The sequence below is a fragment of the Panulirus ornatus genome, chromosome 1, assembly GCF_036320965.1.
Source record: "Panulirus ornatus isolate Po-2019 chromosome 1, ASM3632096v1, whole genome shotgun sequence".
NCBI classification, from domain to species: Eukaryota; Metazoa; Arthropoda; class Malacostraca; order Decapoda; family Palinuridae; genus Panulirus; species Panulirus ornatus.
The window spans coordinates 42,351,661-42,373,850 of NC_092224.1; the positions used below are offsets into that span (position 1 = coordinate 42,351,661).

The 22,190-nt window shown below is 41.6% G+C and overlaps 1 protein-coding gene across 1 annotated transcript in view; it reads left to right on the top strand.

Moving 5' to 3' along the window:
• The window catches only part of Clbn (Nuclear export mediator factor NEMF homolog Clbn), a 908,728-nt gene that overhangs the window by 628,920 nt on the left and 257,618 nt on the right, over positions 1–22,190 (top strand). Inside the window, exon 13 of the mRNA XM_071695085.1 lies at positions 11,585–11,769. Within this exon, the coding sequence (XP_071551186.1) occupies positions 11,585–11,769 (185 nt within the window). The remainder of the gene's footprint in view (positions 1–11,584; positions 11,770–22,190) is intronic.

Consider the following 22,190-nt stretch of genomic DNA (forward strand, 5'->3'; position numbering starts at 1 on the left):
AGGAGGATGGATGTGCTGGAAATGAGATGTTTGAGGACAATGTGTGGTGTGAGGTGGTTTGATCGAGTAAGTAACATAAGGGTAAGAGAGATGTGTGGAAATAAAAAGAGCGTGGTTGAGAGACAAGAAGAGGGTGTTTTGAAATGGTTTGGGCACATGGAGAGAATGAGTGAGGAAAGGTTGACCAAGAGAATATATGTGTCGGAGGTGGAGGGAACGAGGAGAAGAGGGAGACCAAATTGGAGGTGGAAAGATGGAGTGAAAAAGATTTTGTGTGATCGGGGCCTGAACATGCAGGAGGGTGAAAGGAGGACAAGGAATAGAGTGAATTGGAGCAATGTGGTATACCAGGGTTGACGTGCTGTCACTGGATTGAATCAAGGCATGTGAAGCGTCTGGGGTAAACCATGGAAAGCTGTGTAGGTATGTATATTTGTGTGTGTGGACGTATGTATATACATGTGTATGGGGGTGGGTTGGGCCATTTCTTTCGTCTGTTTCCTTGCGCTACCTCGCAAACGTGGGAGACAGCGACAAAGCAAAAAAAAAAAAAAAATGTATATATATATATATATATATATATATATATATATATATATATATATATATATATATATATATGTGAATAAGAGCAAGGTTATTAGGTACAGTAGGGGTGAGGGTCAAGTCAATTGGGAGGTGAGTTTGAATGGAGAAAAACTGGAGGAAGTGAAGTGTTTTAGATATCTGGGAGTGGATCTGTCAGCGGATGGAACCATGGAAGCGGAAGTGGATCATAGGGTGGGGGAGGGGGCTAAAATTTTGGGAGCCTTGAAAAATGTGTGGAAGTCGAGAACATTATCTCGGAAAGCAAAAATGGGTATGTTTGAAGGAATAGTGGTTCCAACAATGTTGTATGGTTGCGAGGCGTGGGCTATGGATAGAGATGTGCGCAGGAGGATGGATGTGCTGGAAATGAGATGTTTGAGGAAAATGTGTGGTGTGAGGTGGTTTGATCGAGTAAGTAACGTAAGGGTAAGAGAGATGTGTGGAAATAAAAAGAGCGTGGTTGAGAGAGCAGAAGAGGGTGTTTTGAAATGGTTTGCGCACATGGAGAGAATGAGTGAGGAAAGATTGACCAAGAGGATATATGTGTCGGAGGTGGAGGGAACGAGGAGAAGAGGGAGACCAAATTGGAGGTGGAAAGATGGAGTGAAAAAGATTTTGTGTGATCGGGGCCTGAACATGCAGGAGGGTGAAAGGAGGGCAAGGAATAGAGTGAATTGGAGCGATGTGGTATACAGGGGTTGACGTGCTGTCAGTGGATTGAATCAAGGCATGTGAAGCGTCTGGGGTAAACCATGGAAAGCTGTGTAGGTATGTATATTTGCGTGTGTGGACGTGTGTATGTACATGTGTATGGGGGGGGGGTTGGGCCATTTCTTTCGTCTGTTTCCTTGCGCTACCTCGCAAACGCGGGAGACAGCGACAAAGTATAAAAAAAAAAAAAAAAAAAAAAAAATATATATATATATATATATATATATATATATATATATATATATATATATATATATATATTTTATCCCTGGGGATAGGGGAGAAAGAATACTTCCCACGTATTCCCTGCGTGCCGTAGAAGGCGACTAAAAGGGGAGGGAGCGGGGGGCTGGAAATCTTCCCCTCGTTTTTTTTTTTTTTTTTTTTTTTTTTTTTTTTCCAAAACAAGGAACAGAGAAGGGGGCCAGGTGAGGATATTCCCTCCAAGGCCCAGTCCTCTGTTCTTAATGCTACCTCGCTAACTCGGGAAATGGCGAATAGTTTGAAAGAAAGAAAAGATATATATATATATAAATATATATATATACGCACACACACACACACACACACACACACACACACACACAGAGAAACATATACATATATACACATGTACATAATTCATACCGTCTGCCCTTATTCATTCCCGTCGCCACCCCGCCAGAAATGAAATGAAAACCCCCCTTCCCCCACTTGTGTGTGAGGTAGCGCTACGAAAAAACAACAAAGGCCACATTCGTTCACACTCAGTCTCTACCTGTCATGTATAATGCACTGTAACCACAGCTTCCTTTGCACATCCAGGCCCCGCAAAACTTTCCATGGTTTACCTCAGACGCTTCACATGCCCTGGTTCAATTCATTAACAGCTCGTCGACCCCGGTATACCACATTACTCCAGTTCATTCTATTCCTTGCATGCCTTTCACCCTCCTGCATGTTCAGGCCCCGATCACTCAAAATCTTTTTCACTCCATCTTTCCACCTCCAATTTGGTCTCACACTTTTCCTAGTTCCCTCCACCTCTGACACATATATCCTCTTGGTCAATCTTTCCTCTCTCATTTTCTCCATGTGACCAAACCATTTCAAAACACCCTCTTCTGCTCTCTCAACCACACTCTTTTTATTATTACACATCTCTCTTACCCAATTATTACTTATTCAATCAAACCACCTCACTCCACATATTGTCCTCAAACATCTCATTTCCAGCACATCCATCCTCCTCCACACAACTCTATCCATAGCCTATGCCTCGCAACCATATAACATTGTTGGCACCACTATTCCTTCAAACATACCCATTTTTGCTTTCCGAGATAATGCCCTCGACTTCCTTACACTTTTCAATGCTCCCAGAATTTTCGCCCCCTCCCCCACCCTATGATTCACTTCCACTTCTCTGGTTCCATCTGCTGCCGAATCCACTCCCAGATATCTAAAACACTTTACTTTCTCCAGTTTTTCTCCATTCAAACTTACCTCCCAGTTGACTTGACCCTCAACCCTACTGTACCTAATAACCTTGCTCTTATTTACATTTACTCTCAGCTTTCTTCTTTCACACTCCTTACCAAACTCAGTCATCATCTTCTGCAGTTTCTCCCATGAATCAGCCACCAGCGCTGTATCATCAGCAAACAACAACTGACTCACTTCCCAAGCTCTCTCATCCACAGCAGACTTCATACTTGCCCCTCTTTCCAAAAGTCTTGCATTTACTTCCCTAACAACCCCACCCATAAACAAAGTAAACAACCATGGAGACATCACACACCCCTGCCGCAAACCTACATTCACTGAGAACCAATCACTTTCCTCTCTTCCTACATGTACACATGCCTTATATCCTTGATAAAAACTTTTCACTGCTTCTAGCAACTTGCCTCCCACACCATATATTCTTAATACCTACCACAGAGCATCTCTATCACCTCTGTCATATGCCTTCTCCAGATCCATAAATGCTACATACAAATCCATTTGCTTTTCCAAGTATTTCTCACATACAATCTTCAAAGCAAACACCTGATCCACACATTTTCTTCCACTTCTGAAACCACACTGGTCTTCCCCAATCTGATGCTCTGTACATGCTTTCACCCTCACAATCAATACCCTCCCATATAGTTTCCCAGGAATACTCAACAAACTTATACCTCTGTAATTTGAGCACTCACTCTTATCCCCTTTGCCTTTGTACAATGGCACTATGCAATCATTCCGCCAATCCTCAGGCACCTTATCATGAATCATATTTATTTATTTATTTATTTTGATTTGTCGCTGTCTCCCGCGTTAGCCAGGTAGCACAAGGAAACAGACAAAAGAAATGGCCCAAACCACCCACATAAACATGTATGTACATACACGTCCATACACGCAAATATACATACCTATATATCTCAATGTACACATATATATACACACACAGACATGTACATGTATACGTATGTACATAATTCATACTGTCAGCCTTTATTCATTCCCATCGTCACCTCGCCACACATGGAATAACAACCCCCGTCCCCCCTCATGTGTGCGAGGTAGCGCTAGGAAAAGACAACAAAGGCCCCATTGGTTCACACTCAGTCTCTAGCTGTCATGTAATAATGCACCAAAACCACAGCTCCCTTTCCACATCCAGGCCCCACACAACTTTCCATGGTTTACCCCAGACACTTCACATGCCCTGGTTCAATCCATTGACTGCACGTCGACCCCGGTATACCACATCATTCCAATTCACTCTATTCCTTGCATGCCTTTCACCCTCCTGCATGTTCAGGCCCCCATCACTCATAATCTTTTTCACTCCATCTTTCCGCCTCCAATTTGGTCTCCCACTTCTCGTTCCCTCCACCTCTGACACATATATCCTCTTGGTCAATCTTTCCTCTCTCATTCTTTCCATGTGACCAAACCATTTCAAAACACCCTTTTCTGCTCTCTCCTCTTCTGCTGTCTCAACTACACTCTTTTTATTTCCAAACATCTCTCTTACCCTTACATTACTTACTGAATCAAACCACCTCACACCACATATTGTCCTCAAACATCTCATTTCCAGCACATCCACCGTCCTGTGCACAACTCTATCCATAGCCCACGCCTCGCATCCATACAACATTGTTGGAACCACTATTCCTTCAAACATACCCATTTTTGCTTTCCGAGATAATGTTCTCGACTCTTCCATACATTCTTCAACGCTCCCAGAATTTTCCCCCCCTCCCCCACCCTATGATTCACTTCCACTTCCATGGTTCCATCTGCTGCCAAATCCACTCCCAGATATCTAAAACACTTTACTTCCTCCAGTTTTTCTCCATTCAAACTTACATCCCAGTTGACTTGACCCTCAACCCTACTGTACCTAATAACCTTGGTCTTATTCACATTTACTCTTAACTTTCTTCTTTCACACACTTTACCAAACTCAGTCATCAGCTTCTGCATTAAATAACCTCACCAACCAGTCAACAATGCAGTCACCCCCTTTTTTTAATAATTTCCACTGCAATACCATCGAAATCTGCTGCCTTGCCGGCTTTCATCTTCCGCAAAGCTTTTACTACCTCTTCTCTGTTTACCAAATCATTCTCCCTAACCCTCTCACTTTGCAGAAATGGCTTGGTCACATGGAGAGAATGAGTGAAGAAAGATTGACAAAGAGGATATATGTGTCAGAGGTGGAGGGAACGAGAAGTGGGAGACCAAATTGGAGGTGGAAAGATGGAGTGAAAAAAATTTTGAGTGATCGTGGCCTGAACATGCAGGAGGGTGAAAGGGTACAAGGAATAGAGTGAATTGGAACGATGTGTTATACCTGGGTCAACGTCATGTCAATGGATTGAACCAGGGCATGTGAAGCATCTGGGCTAAAGCATGGAAATATTTTGGGGGGCTTGGATGTGGAAAGGGAGCTGTGGTTCCGGTGCATTATACATGACAGCTAGAAACTGAGTGTGAACAAATGTAGCCTTTGTTATCTTTTCCTAGTGCTACCTCACGCACTTGCAGGGGGAGGGGGCTGTCGTTTCATGTGTGGTGGGGTGGCGACGGGAATGAATGAGGGCAGACAGTATGAATTATGTACATATGTATATATGTATAAGTCTGAGTGTGTATATATACGTATACGTTGAGATGTCGGTATGTATATGTGTGTGTGTGGACGTGTATGTATATATATGTGTATGTGGGTGGGTTGGGCTATTCTTTCGTCTGTTTCCTTGCGCTACCTCGCTAACACAGGATACAGTGACAAAGTATTTTCTATTTTTTTTATTATACTTTGTTGCTGTCTCCCACATACACATGTATAAACATACATGTCCTCACACACACATATACATACCAATACATCTCATCGTATGCATATATATATATATATACACACACAGACGTATACGTATATGCACATATACATAATTCATACTGTCTGCCCTTATTCATCCCTGTCGCCTCACCACCACACATGAAATAACAACTCCCTCCCCCTGCATGTGCATGAGGTAGTGCTAGGAAAGGACAACAAAGGCCACATTCGTTCACACTCAGTCTCTAGCTGTCATGTATAATGCACCAAAACCACAGCTCCCTTTCCACATCCATGCCCCACAGAACTTTCCATGGTTTACCCCAGATGCTTCACATGCCCTGGTTCAATCCATTGACAGCACATCGACCCCGGTATACCACATCGTTCCAATTCACTCTATTCCTTGCACGCTTTTCACCCTCCTTTATGTTCAGGCCGCGATCACTCAAAATCTTTTTCACTCCATCTTTCCACCTCTGAATGGGTCTCCTACTTCTCCTCATTCCCTCCACCTGTGACACATATATCCTCTTTGTCAATCTTTCCTCACTCATTCTCTCCATGTGACCAAGCCATATCAAAACACCCTCTTCTGCTCTCTCAACCACACTCTGTTTATTACCACACATCTCTCTTACCCTTTCATTACTTACTCAATCAAACCACCTCACACCACATATTGTCCTCAAACATCTCATTTCCAGAATATCCACCCTCCTCCGCACAACTTTATCTATAATACACTTTACCAAACTCAGTCACCAGCTTCTGCAGTTTCTCACCCGAATCAGCCACCAGTGCCGTATCATCAGCGAACTACAACTGACTCACTTCCCAAGCTCTCTCATCCACAACAGACTGCATACTTGTCCCTATCTCCAAAACTCTTGCATTCACCTCACTAACAACCCCATCCATAAACAAATTAAACAACCATGGAGACATCACGCACCCCTGCCGCAAACCACCATTCACTAAGAACCAGTCACTTTCCTCTCTTCCTATACATACACATGCCTTACATCCTCTATAAAAACTTTTCACTGCTTCTAACAACTTGCCTCCCACACCATATATTTTGAATTCCTTCCACAGAGCATCTCTATCAACTCTATCATATGCCTTCTCCAGATTCATAAATGCTACATACAATTCCATTTGCTTTTCTAAGTATTTCTCACATACATTCTTCAAAGCAAACACCTGATCCACACATCCTCTACCACTTCCGAAACTACACTGCTCTTCCCCAATATGATGCTCTGCGCATGCCTTCCCCCCTCTCAGTCAATACCCTCCCATATAATTTCTTAGGAATACTCAACGTATACTTCTGTAATTTGAGTACTCGCTTTTATCCCCTTTGCCTTTGTACAGTGGCACTATGCAAGCATTCTGTAAATCCTCAGGCACCTCACCATTAGTCATACATACATTAAATAACCTTACCAACCAATCAACAATACAGTCACTCCCTTTTTTAATAAATTCCACTGCAATACCATCCAAACCCGCAGCCTTGCCAGCTTTCATCTTCCGCAAAGCTTTTAGTACCTCTTGTCTGTTTACCATATCATTCTCCCTAACCCTCTCACTTTGCACACCACCTCGACCAAAACACTCTATATCTGCCACTCTGTCATCAAACACATTCAACAAACCTTCAAAATACTCACTCCATCTCGCTCACATCACCACTACTTGTTATCACCTCCCCATTAGCCCCCGTCACTGATATTCCCTTTTGTTCCCTTGTCTTACGCACTTTATTTACCTCCTTCCAAAACATCTTTTTATTCTCCCTAGAATTTAATGATTCTCACCCCAACTCTCATTTGCCCTCTTTTTCACCTCTTACTACTTTCTCTTGACCTCCTGCCTCTTTCTTTTATACATCTCCCACTCATTTGCATTATTTCCCTGCAGAAATCGTCCAAATGCCTCTCTCTTCTCTTTCACTAATAATCTTACCTCTTCATCCCACCACTCACTACCCTTTCTAATCTGCCCACTTCCCACGCTTCTCATGCCACAAGCATCTTTTGCACAAGCCATCACTGCTTCCCTAAATACATCCTATTCCTCCCCCACTCCCCTTACGTCCTTTGTTCTTACCTTTTTCCATTCTGTACTCAGTCTCTCCTGATACTTCCTCACACAAGTCTCCTTCCCAAAACCTCTGAAAACCTCTACAAATCTTCACTTTCGCCTCCAAAAGATAATGATCAGACATCCCTCCAGTTGCACCTCAGCACATTAACATCCAAAAGTCTTTCTTTCATGTGCCTATCAATTAGCACGTAATCCAATAATGCTCTCTGGCCATCTCTCCTACTTACATACGTATACTTATGTATATCTCTCTTTTTAAACCAGGTATTCCCAATCACCAGTCCTTTTTCAGCACATGAATTTACAAGCTCTTCACCATTTCCATTTACAACACCCCATGTACACTAAGTATTCCCTCAACTGCCACATTACTCACCTTTGCATTCAAATCACCCATCACTATAACCTGGTCTCGTGCATCAAAACTACTAACACACTCACTCAGCTGCTCCCAAAACACTTGCCTCTCATGATCTTTCACCCATCTCTCTCCATCCACTTTCAGTTTTACGCATATCAATCTAAAGTTTACTTTCTTACACTCTATCACATACTCCCATCACTCCTGTTTCAGGAGTAGTGCTACTTCCCTTGCTCTTGTCCTCTCACTAACCCCTGACTTTACTACTTTGTTTTTGTCTCCCACATTAGCGAGGTAGCGCAAGGAAACAGACAAAAGAATGGCCCAACCCACCTACTTCCACGTGTATATACATACACGTCTACACACACACATATGCATACCTGTACATTTCAATGCATACACATATATACATACACAGACATATACATATATACACATGTACATAATTCATATTTGCTGCCTTTATTCATTCTCATCGCCACCCCACCACTCATGAAATGACAACCCCTTCCCCGCATGTGTGCAAGGTAGCGCTAGGAAAAGAGAACAAAGGCCACATTCGTTCACACTCAGTCTCTAACTGTGTTGTATAATGCACTGAAACCACAGCTCCCTTTCCACATCCAGGCCCCATGAAACTTTCTATGGTTTACCCCAGACACTTCACATGCCCTGGTTCAATCTATTGACAGCACATCTACCCCGGTATGCCACATCGTTCCAATTCACTCTATTCTTTCCACGCCTTTCACCCTCCTGCACGTTCGGTCCCCGATCTCTCAAAATCTTTTTCACCCCATCTTTCCGCCTCCAATTTGATCTCCCACTTCTCCTTGTTCCCTCCACCTCTGGCAAATATATCCTCTTTGTCAATCTTTCCTTACTCATTTTCTACATGTGACCAGACCATTTCAAAACACCTGCCTGCCAGTTGTAGAAAGTGACTAAAGGCAGTGGGAGTGGTGGGGCTGGAACACCTTCCCCCTTCTTGTATTTAAGTTTCTAAAAGAAGGAACAGAAGAATGAGCCAAGCAGAGAGTGTTCATCCTCCTCACAGGCCCAGACTGGGGTGTCTAAATATGTTCAGATGTAGCCAAGATGAGAATAGAGGAAAGATAGGTGGTAAGTTTGAGGAAAGAAAATTGGATGCTTTGACCCTGAGTGAAAGAACACTCAGGATGAAGGTGAGGAATGGCTTCGAAATGTTTTGGAAGTGAAGTTAGGGGTTGGTGAGAGGACAAGAGCTAAGGAAGGAGTTGTAGGATGATTGTTTGATAGAGTTTAAGGAAGTAAATTCTGATTTGATGGGGGCAAAACTGAAAATGGATGGTGAAAGATGAGTGATTGTTAATGCTTATGCTTCTGGCCATGAAAAGAAAGATCAGGAGAAGTAAGCATTTTGGGAGCAGCTGAGTCTGTGTGTCAGCAGTTTTGATGTAAAACACCAGGTATCAGTGTTGGGTGATTTAGATACAAGGGTTAGTAATGTGGCACTTGAAGACATAACTGGGGGCATGGGGTATTTGATATTATGAATAGAAATGGTGAATAGCTTGTTGTGTGATGAGAAAAGGCAGGTGATTGTGAATACCAGGTTTGAAAAGAGGGATATACACAAGGATACATATGTGAGTAGGAGAGACGGTCAGTAAGGATTATTGGATTATATGTTAATTGACAGGCATGTAAAAGAGAAACTTTTGGATGTAAATTGCTTAGAGGAGCAGCTTTTAGGATGTCTGATCACTGTCTTGTGAAGGCTAGGATGTCCTTTTCTGACATACATTCTCTTTGTCAGCTTTCCTCAATTATTCTCTGCATATGACCAAACCATTTCAGCACATCCTCCTTTTCTGTCTCAACCACACTCTTTTTATTACCGCATATTTCTTACCCTTTCATTTCTTACTTGATCAAAACACCTTACACTACATATTGCCCTAAAACGTTTCATTTCCAACACATCCACCCTCCTTCGCACAACCCTCTCTATAGTCCATGCCTTGCAGCCATATGATATCGTTGGGACTCTTATTCCTTCAAATATACCCATTTTTGCCTTCTTAGATAATGTTTTTTTTTTCTCCCCACACATTCTTCAGAGCTCCCAGAACCTTTGCTCCCTCCCCCACTCTATGACTTTTTTCTGCTTCCATTATTCTGTTTGCTGCCATGTTCACATCCAGACATTTAAAACACTTCACTTCCTCCATTTCTTCTCCATTCAGACTTACACCCCAACTAACATGTTCCTTAACCCTGCTGAACATAACCTTGCTTTTATTCCCATTCACTCTCAGCTTTCTCCTTTCTTACACTCATCCAAAATCAGTCACGAACTTCTGCATTTTCTCACTTGAATCTGCCACCAGTCCTGTATCATCGGCAAACAACTGACACTTCCCAGCCATCTCATTCCCGACAGAATGCATACTAGCCCCAGTCTCCAGGACTCTTGCATTTATCTCCCTCACTACCCCATCCATAAACAAATTGAACAACCATGGTGACATCACACACCCCTGCCGCAGACCAACCTTCACTTGGAACCATTCACTCTCCTCTCTTCCTCCTCATACATATGCCTTACACCCTTGATAAAAACTTTTCACTGCCTCTTGCAGCTTACCTCTCATGCCATATATTCTTAAGACCCCCAACAAAGCATCCCTATGAACCTTATCATATACCTTCTCCAGATCCATGAATGCCACATACAAATCTCTGTTTTTATAGATGGTTCTCACACATTCTTTTAAAGCAAACACCTGATCCACACATCCTCTACCATTTCTGAAACAGCACTGCTCCTTCCCAATCTGATGTTCCATACATGCCTTAATCCTCTCATACGACTTACCAGGTATACTCAACAAACTTTTACCTCTGGAGTTTGAACACTTACCTTTATACAGTGTCATTTTACATGCGTTCCACCAATCCTCAGGCACCTCACCATGATCCATACATACACTGAATATCCTAACCAACCAGTCAACAATGCAGTCACCCCCTTTCTTAATAAATTCAAGTGTAATGCCATCCACTCCCACCACCTTGCAGCTTTTCATCTTCCACAGGGCTTTCACCACCTCTTCTTTCTACCCCAAACCACTCTCCATGACTCTCTCACTTCACATACCACTCCGACCAAAATACCTTACATCTACCACTCTATCATCAAACAAATTTGAGAATCTTTTTATTGTAATCCATAATATATCTAACAGTGATTAAGGAAATGCAGTATTGACTGTGTCGAATATTAAGCATTGATGGGCTTGCTTAAAGAATGATGCTCATTGGTAGAGTAATAGATAGGGGAACAGGGAAAGAATGAAACATGCATATTTTGGGCTCTAGGCTGCTCTCCCAGTATCTGTGGGAAAGCAGTTGAGCACACCCTCATAGGAAAGCATATAGCTCCCTGTAGACAGCTTTTATTCATTCAGAAAAAAATGCATATACCAATCTTTCCTTAGACATGCAGATGAGAGGAAAATACGTTCTATAGATGATGATATCAAGGATTCTCTGAGTAGTCTATCCATGGTAGACACTAATGACCATATTGAGCTTTCCATGGTTGAGGAGGAAGATGAACAAGTAGAAGAGGAGGTTGAGAAGAAAGAAGCAGAAGATTCAAACATAGTTGATACAAGCCAAGGTAGGTATTGGCCATAGCAATTCTTTTTCTCACTCTTCATAATACTTCTATTTTTGCTTTTAACCGTTGAACAGACGTGTCTTGGGAAAGCTTTCTTATGTACAGTGCCTCCACTTCCATCTGGGATAGGTCATTATTGTCAATTCTCTCTTTCAGTAAGTATGAATTTATTCAAGGAGTATAAACTCACTACTTCTAAGCTTTCATTATCCAGAGTTTTGCTTGTCTTGTCAATATCTGTAACTCTCACTATACGTGGTGTTAACTTCAGTTTCGATAAACTAACAACAATTCATTGTGATGTCACTCCTTCCTCTCCGTGGCATATGAACATATGAATATCAGCATGTGAGTTCAAAGCCAAACATGAGTAAACAGAAGCATTCTCTAAGCTCAGGTCATGAGATCATGCCATTCATCCTTTTTCACCATTGATACATTGATCATGGTATTGGTGTTACCTTGACCTGAGAAGGAAATAATGAAAATACATAGATAGAAGTGGCTTTTATTAAAGACTAATGATGATACCCATTACTTGATAATTATTTAACTGCCAGAGGTGGAATCACCATTGGCAGGGTTGGTGAAGAGGTGCGGGTGATGGGAAGAAAAACATTGCATGAGGGTAGGGGAAAGTGAAGCATGATATTTCAAGCCTGCCTCTGATAATCCTAGCATGAAACAGCCGAATGAAGACATATTTATTTAGTAGCCTTCATCTTTCATGTAGGATGTCATTTTTTATTAGCACTTCATTGGTTTCTTTCTATTCTGTACCCTGCACACTATCCCAGTTTTCTGCACTGTGGCATGATTATTCCAGTATGATAGATGGAATGCTTTATTTTAACAAATTTCTTTCCACAGGCTGGTCCAAATGAAGACTCACGGTACCATGTAATTATTGTTATATATAGAAGGATATGTATTTGATATACAATCCATATAACAATACAGAATGATGATTTCCCTAAAGTTTTATGTTAAAAATGTTATGGTACGTATTAGTGTACTATGAATGTGGTTATACATCTCTAATGTATGTTAGATTCATTATGCAATCCTTATTGGTATCCTGTAATGTTGAACATGTGATGGGGATTCAGTAAGTAAGAAGCAAAACCTAATTAAAGACATCAGGAAAAACAAGGCCAATGGTAGACTCTTTCATGGAGCGTGGTAGGAGTGAGGTTCTGTGGTGGTGGTTGTCAATGCAGGATCAGTCACATGTTATCTCTGAGTTATTGTGAATGATTGATACATATATTGAGCTTGGCATTAATCATTAAGATTACAAGGAATCCTTTATATTATATTGCCTTAGTGATGAGCTTTGAAATGTACCCAGTATCATCATGTGTAACCTGCAAAATGAAGCAGTGTCCAATATCTGACCAGCCATGAAGCCATGTCCAGTCATTTTGTCCTTGATACTCAGTTTACCAATTTATTGCATTTGCCTTTCACAATACTAATTTATAATCTCTTATTGAAGCCTGCATACCATTAGAGTAATCAGATGAGCTCATATAAATCATGTTTCCTAACATGCAGTGACAAATATTTTGTTGCTTTAGATATTGATAAAAGCTAAAAAGGACCACAGTTTATATTTCTTCATGAAGGAGCAGACAGAATGCAATAATTTGTTACATCATCGAAACCAATCCATCACCTCAATACAGTATCTACTTTCGCATAACAAAGATTGCTTACTCACCATAACATATTGGCACACCTATGCAGTGCTCACCCCACCCCTTCTCCTAACATGACTTTTGTTACAGGCTGTCAACTGTAAAGCTTGACATGGGACAGTTGCTGTACTGCAAAATATTCCTTTTTCGTATTCCTTATACTTAGGAATGTTTGATAACTTCTGGGTAATGTATATTGAAAAGAACATGGTTTGATTGTGATACATCCTTTACCTTACCACATAGGTTGTAAGAGCTACTCCTTATGACAGACACAGACACAGCAACACCCTAAAGTTGTTGACATTTGCTCCTGCGATGGTGGAAAGGACATGGCCTATGAATGTATGTTTGTCTGTATGCTAATTGAAGGGTTGGGGGAAGTGCATTATTATCGAGGAATTCAAACCTTTAGCACAAGCTGTGAATATCACCCTGATTTGCAATTAACATCACTCAACATTTTTCCTTAAACCTGCTTATTTCTACAGTGCCTGCCAATGAAGTTGACATGAAAGGCTGCACACAGCCATCAAAGATAACCGTGAAATAAAGCTACGAAAACTGTGCATACCCCACCATTTAGTACTTTATTGGTTTCCTTTTTCTTTTTATACATTCCTTGATATGACCAGGAACTGAATCAGCCAGGTTCTGTAGTCACTTATTGTCCATTTGAGTCCAAGTTCATGAATTGGCTGGTCACCTCCAGCTAAGGAAGCAACAAAGTATCCCTGTTACATAATTTCATTTTCATAAGTGCTCACAAGTTTTTTATTGGATTCAAACCAGTGAATTCTCTGGCCAGTACTAGACTGGCAGTGTGTTATGGAGCCCCATCTTGCATGAACTTTTTCAGCGAATCCGAAAGAAGGTCACTTAGTAGCTCAAGGGAACTATGCTTGTTCATACTTTCGTTGAAGGACTACAGGGTCCCAAAGACCATAATAACTGAAACTTTCCCATGCCACAAGTGAAGCAGGGAACTTTACAGTGCTTTCAATGTACTTGGGGTTAAATGGATCACAGTCTGGTTACCCATACACATGCCCACCACAGCCACCTGTTATAGAAAAGGTGGACCCATCATTCCACAAGACACCTCTTAGCTTACCTGTATCCTGAACTACATATTTTTTGCTAATATCAAGTCTTTCTTCTGGTGCCAGTGGGTTATGAGCAATTTGGGATGCAGCCTGCAGCTCCAGTACTTAAGGTCCTTGTGTAAGTGACACTGCACTGCCCTTTACTAACACATTACTGAGCAGTCTAGGGATTTTTCTTTTAATTCTTTTGCACTCAAGCATGGGCTATATCCACTTGACATTTAAGAACATTCAGAGTCTGTAAAGAGGTTTTATGGTATTCCCAGGTCATTTTTTATGTCATTGTAGCAGTGCTGCCACTATCACTGAATTTCTTCACACATTGTTGTATTGATCATGAATTTGAATTTCCTTAATTGGCTTATTTCCCTTGTAAAGTGCAGCTATTTTCTCACTTGTAAGGTGAGCATTTCCAGCCATAGTAGGTGGTAGAAGTATGAAAAGGCAAAAAACAATGAAAATGCAGGGCATAAATGGGGGGTTCAACCAAACAATCCTGCCTCTTACAACAGCTAACTGCCACAAATGCATGCTCATGTGGTATGCCAGCTAGTCATGTAGTTGCTACTGCTTGTCAACTTTGGTGGACACCAACACTATTTAGGTGGGGTAAAGTGATTTGCATCAGTTTCATTGGCTTGGGCTGCTTTTTTCAGCTTCATTGTTGGTTGCTGTATATTTGCTTCATAAAATTTTGCATGTAGATGTCAGCTATCAGTGTACTCCTCTCTCTCACCCCTCTCCTTACCTTGTCACCCCCTCACATGTCATCTACTGCTTCCCCATCCCTTGTCACTAATGAAAGATTCAAAGTAGCAAGCTGGTACTCCTTAGATTTACATCTTATGGAAAGAGAGGACTGACAAAACTGTATGTCTTGGTTAGAAATAGGGATGGGTAAACATTAAAATTACCCAGAGTAGGGTAAGTTTTTTAGCCATAATGGATAGGGACTTTGGCTGTAATTCCAAAAATAGAATGAAAGTGTGTTTGAAGGGGAAAATTTGATCTCAGGAATTTCAAGCACTGGCAAAACATTTTGGGAGAGTGTTTAAAGGAAGGAAAATGCCAGAAATTTTTTATCAGATAGTATTTGAAAATGCTGACTCTATCTCTCTAGCATTTTGGAAGATGATATTTAATCACGTATCTTAAGTATTTTATTATACATTGTTGCTGTCTCCCGTGCCAGCGAGGTAGCACAAGGAAACAGACGAAACAATGGCCCATCCCACCCACATATACATGTATATACATACACATCCACACATGCACATATATATATACCTATACATCTCAATGCATACATGTATATCCACACATAGACATATGCATATATACACATGTACACAATTTATACTGTCTACCTTTATTCATTCCCATCGCCACCCCACCACACATGAAATAACAACCCTCTCCCTCCACATGTGTGCGAGGTAGCGCTAGGAAAAGACAACAAAGGCCACACTCATTCCCACTCAATCTTTAGCTGTCATGTATGATGTGCCGAAACCACAGCTCCCTTTCCACATCCACGCCCCACACAACTTTCCATGGTTTACCCCAGACGCTTCACATGCCCTGGTTCAATCCATTGATAGCACGTCAACCCCAGTATACCATGTCGTTCCAATTCACTCTATTCCTTGCACGCCTTTCACCCTTGTGCATGTTCATGCACCGATCACTCAAAATCTTTTTCACACCATCTTTCCACCTCCAATTTGGTCTCACACTTCTTGTTCCTTTCACCTCTGACACATATATCCTCTTGGTCAGTCTTTCCTCACTCATTCTCTCCATGTAACCAAGCCATTTCAAAGCACCCTCTTCTGCTCTCTCAACTACACTCTTTTTTATTCTGTTACCCTCTCATTACTTACTCGATCAAACCACCTTACACCAGATATTGTCCTCAAACATCTCATTTCCAGCACATCCGTCCTCCTGCGCACAACTCTATCTATATCCTATGCCTCGCAACCATATAACATTGTTGGAACCACTATTCCTTCAAACATACCCATTTTTGCTTTCCAAGATAATGCTCTCGACTTCCACACATTCTTCAATGCTCCCAGAACTTTCGCCCCCTCCCCCACTCTTAAGTATCAAGTAAAATTTGTAGCATAGTAGGCAGTGTATCTTTCTGTATCTCTGGTGCCTATTCCATCTGGGAACTCCTTCAAGGGGTAGGCCATGGTAAAAGAGTCTCCATAGCTGATGAACTCTAGTGCTGCATCTTAAACTTTAGTGCCTCACCCTTAACAGGCCACTAACAAAGAGGAACTCTAATGCAGTATTTCCGGAGGATCCTACTAACTACTTTTATATAATATGTATGCCTAAGTTGCAATCTACTACCTCTACATAATGCTCCTGCCTAATATTCCTATGTACGACTTCTAGCTAATGTTTCTACCTAATGCTTCTTCATAATATCCTTCATAATGCTGCTTATATGTGTTACTCCTGCCATTTTGCCAAAAGGCAGGGCTAGCACATAGCACCCACCACAAGAAAATCTAGAGGTTCAAAGATTGAGTTGTGTGAGTTAAGTGTTGTCAAGTGTTATTTACAACAAGAAGAGATTATATGCTTGTTGACAGAATGCCAGCAATCTACAAATGTGTAAGGCAAAGAAAATACAACTACCTGGGTCAGAGGAGTGCAGCTTGACAGCCACTGAATTGCTTGCTCACTGCTCAGCTATCACTAAACTTCCTGATACCTAGGCAGGTAGTACTGGTAATATACCTCCCTGATCAGTGGCTGCCTACCACCTGCTACCTTCTGTATTAGAGTGACATGTTTCACAGAGTATCACAATACTTTGGTAGAAGAAATCTGTTTCCATTGATGTTCATTTTTTTTTTGTTCTGCATTTATGAATGAAGATTGCATGCTTTTTGAAGCTCCTAAGTATGTCAGTTGGTTGTAAAGATACATTGTCCACAAAAATCATTGTCCTCTCCCATATATTATCAAATGTAATACACATCGTGGAGGAGGCAAAAGGGAAGTGATAACAGGTTCTGATGAAGAGAGCAAGAGATGGACTGCGTATTTTGAAGGATTTTTGAATGAGTTTGAAGACAGAGCATGAGATGTTGGATGTTTTGGTTGGGGTGGTATGTGAAGTGAAAGAGTCATGGAAAGTGGTTTGATGAAGAGGGAAGAGGTGATGAAAGAGTTGTGTAAGATGATGTATGGCAAAGTTGCTGAAGTGGAAGTTGTTGCAGTTGATTTTATTAAGGAAGAGGATGGCTGTGTTGTTGATTGGTTGGTAAGGATATTCAGTGTATGTATGGATCATGGCAAAGTGCCAGAGGATTGGCAGAATGCATGTATAGTGCCATTGTATAAAGGCAAAGAGGAGAAAGGTGAGTGTTTCACACGACAGAGGTGCACATTTGTTGAGTATACATGGTAAGTTGTATGAGAGGCTGTTGATTGAGATGGTGAAGGTGTGTACAGAGCATAAGATTGGAGAGGAACAGTGTGGTTTCAGAAGTGGTAGAGGATGTGTGGATCAGGTGTTTGCTTCGAAGAATTATGCATGAAATACAAAAACAGATGGATTTGTATGGAGCATTTATGGATCTGGATAATACATATGATAGGGTTGATAGAGAGGCTTTGTGGAAGGTATTAAGAATATAGGAGATAAGCTCCTAGAGACAGTGAGTATTTATTAAGGGTGTAAGGCGTGTATATGGGTAGAAAGAGAAAGGAGACTTAATGGTTCCCAGTGAAGGTTGGTTTGTGCCAGGGGTGTGTGATGTCACCATGGTTGTTTAATTTGTCTATAGATGGGCTGGTGAGGGAGGAAAATGCGAGAGTCTTGGAGAGAGGGGGTGATTATGCAACACTGGTGGCTGACTTGAGTGAGAACCTGCAAAAGTTGGTGACTGAGTTTGGAAGAGTGTGTATAAGGAGAAAGTTGAGAGTGCATGTGAATAAAAGCAAGGTTCAGCAGGGCTAAGGGACAAGTTACATGGGATTTAAGTTTGAATGGAGAAAAAATAGAGGAAGTGAAGTGTTTTAGATTTCTGGGAGTGGCCTTGGCAGCGAATGGAACCATGGAAGCGGAAGTGAGTCATAGGGTGGGGAAGGGGACGAAGGTTTTGAGAGCACTGAGGAATGTGTGAAAAGAGAGAATGCTGTCTAGGAGGGCAAAAATGGGTATGTTTGAAGGAATAGTAGTTCCAACAATATTATATGGTTGCGAGGCATGGGCAATAGATACGGTTGTGTGGAGGAGGGTAGATGTGTTGAAAATGAATTCTTTGTGGATAATTTGAGGTTTGAGGTGGTTTGATTGAATAAGTAACGAAAGGTTAAGAGAAATGTGTGGTAATACAGAGAGTGTGGTTGAGAGAATAGAAGAGTGTAATGAAATGGTTTGGACATATGGAGAGAATGAGTGAGGAGAGTTTGACAGAGAGGATATATTTGTCAGAAATAGAGGGATCAAGGCAAAGAGGGAGACCAAATTGGAGATGGAAGGGTGTAGTGAAAAAGATTTTGAGCGATCAGGGCTTTAACATGCAGGAGGGTGAAAGGCCTGTATGGAATAGAGTGAATTAGAACTGTGTGGTATACTGGGGTCACCGTGCTGTGAATGAACTGAGCCAGAGCATGTGAAATGACTGGGTTAACCATGAAAGGTCTGTGGGGTCTGGGTTTGGATAGAGAAGCTGTGGTTTCTGTGCATTACACATGACATTTCGTTTTTGGATGTGAAAGGAGGTGGCCTTTCTTCATCTGTTTTCTGGTGCTACCTTGCTGAAGCAGGTGGCGGCGATCAGATGTGGGGGAGAAGTAGAATGTATATATCTTTTCTTTTTCTCTATGCATTTTCTGCTGTTTCCTGTGGAGCGGGGTGGCATTGGGAATGGATCAAGGAGAGCAAGTATAAATATTTACGTGTATATGTATGTATATGTATTTATGTATATGTACATTTCTACACGTATCCTCCCCTCCTTGTATTTTAACTTTCTAAAATGGGAAACAGAAGAAGGAGTCATGCGGGTAGTGCTCATCCTCCTCATAGGCTCAGACTGGGGTGGCTAAATGTGTGTGGATGTAACCAAGATGTGAAAAAAGGAGAGATAGGTAGTATGTCTGAGGAAAAGAACCTGGATGTTTTGGCTCTCAGTGAAACGAAGCTCAAGGGTAAAGGGGAAGAGTGGTTTGGGAATGTGTTGGGAGTAAAGTCAGGGGTTAGTGAGAGGACAAGAGGAAGGGAAGGAGTAGCACTACTCCTGAAACAGGAGTGGTGGGAGTATGTGATAGAATGTAAGAAAGTAAATTCTAGATTAATATGGGTAAAACTGAAAGTTGATGGAGAGAGATGGGTGATTATTGGTGCATATGCACCTGGGCATGAGAAGAAAGATCATAAGAGGCAAGTGTTTTGGGAGCAGCTGAATGAGTGTGTTAGTGGTTTTGATGCACAAGACCAGGTTATAGTGATGGGTGATTTGAATGCAAAGGTGAGTAATGTGGCAGTTGAGGGAATAATTGGTATACATGGGGTGTTCAGTGTTGTAAATGGAAATGGTGAATTGCTTGTAGATTTATGTGCTGAAAAAGGACTGGTGATTGGGAATACCCGGTTTAAAAAGTGAGATAAACACTAGTATACGTATGTAAGTAGGAGAGATGGCCAGAGAGCGTTATTGGATTACGTGTTAATTGACAGGCGCGCGAAAGAGAGACTTTTGGATGTTAATGTGCTGAGAGGTGCAACTGGAGGGATGTCTGATCATTCTCTTGTGGAGGCGAAGGTGAAGATTTGTATGGATTTTCAGAAAAGAAGAGAGAATGTTGGGGGGAAGAGGGTGGTGAAAGTAAGTGAGCTTGGGAAGGAGACTTGTGTGAGGAAGTACCAGGAGAGACTGAGTACAGAATGGAAAAAGGTGAGAGCAAAGGAGGTAAGGGGAGTGGGGGAGGAATGGGATATATTTAGGAAAGCAGTGATGGCTTGTGCAAAAGATGCTTGTGGCATGAGAAGTGTGGGAGGTGGGTTGATTAGAAAGGGTAGTGAGTGGTGGGATGAAGAAGTAAGATTATTAGTGAAAGAGAAGAGAGAGGGAAATGGACGATTTTTGTAGGGAAAAAATGCAAATGAGTGGGAGATGTATAAACGAAAGAGACAGGAGGTCAAGAGAAAGGTGTAAGAGGTGACAAAGAGGGCAAATGAGAGTTGGGGTGAGAGAGTATCATTAAATTTTAGGGAGAATAAAAAGATGTTCTGGAAGGAGGTAAATAAAGTGCGTAAGACAAGGGAGCAAATGGGAACTTCAGTTAAGGGGGCTGATGGGGAGGTAATAACAAGTATTGGTGATGTGAGAAGGAGATGGAGTGAGTATTTTGAAGGTTTGTTGAATGTGTTTGATGATAGAGTGGCAGATATAGGGTGTTTTGGTCGAGGTGGTGTGCAAAGTGAGAGGGTTAGGGTGGATGATTTGGTAAACAGAGAAGAGGTAGTAAAAGCTTTGCAGAAGATGAAAGCTGGCAAGGCAGCAGGTTTGGATGGTATTGCAGTGGAATTTATTAAAAAAGGGGTGACTGTATCGTTAACTGGTTGGTAAGGTTATTTCATGTATGTATGATTCATGGTGAGGTACCTGAGGATTGGTGGAATGCATGCATAGTGTCATTGTACAAAGGCAAAGGGGATAAGAGTGAGTGCTCAAATTACAGAGGTATAAGTTTGTTGAGTATTCCTGGTAAATTATATGGGAGGGTATTGATTGAGAGGGTGAAGGCATGTACAGAGCATCAGATTGGAGAAGAGCAGTGTGGTTTCAGAAGTGGTAGAGGATGTGTGGATCAGGTGCTTGCTTTGAAGAATGTATGTGAGAAATACTTAGAAAAGCAAATGGATTTGTATGTAGCATTTATGGATCTGAGAAGGCATATGATAGAGTTGATAGAGATGCTCTGTGGAAGGTATTAAGAATATATGGTGTGGGAGGCAAGTTGTTAGAAGCAATGAAAAGTTTTTATCGAGGATGTAAGGCATGTGTACGTGTAGGAAGAGAGGAAAGTGATTGGTTCTCAGTGAATGTAGGTTTGCGGCAGGGGTGTGTGATGTCTCCATGGTAGTTTAATTTGTTTATGGATGGGGTTGTTAGGGAGGTGAATGCAAGAGTTTTGGAAAGAGGGGCAAGTATGGAGTTCGTTGTGGATGAGAGAGAGCTTGGGAAGTGAGTCAGTTGTTGTTCGCTGATGATACAGCGCTGGTGGCTGATTCATGTGAGAAACTGCAGAAGCTGGTGACTGAGTTTGGTAAAGTGTGTGAAAGAAGAAAGTTAAGAATAAATGTGAATAAGAGCAAGGTTATTAGGTACAGTAGGGTTGAGGGTCAAGTCAATTGGGAGGTAAGTTTTAATGGAGAAAAACTGAAGGAAGTAAAGTGTTTTTAGATATCTGGGAGTGGATCTGGCAGCGGAAGTGAATCATGTGGTGGGGGAGGGGGCTAAAATCCTGGGAGCCTTGAAGAATGTGTGGAAGTCGAGAACATTATCTCAGAAAGCAAAAATGGGTATGTTTGAAGGAATAGTGGTTCCAACAATGTTGTATGGTTGCGAGGTGTGGGCTA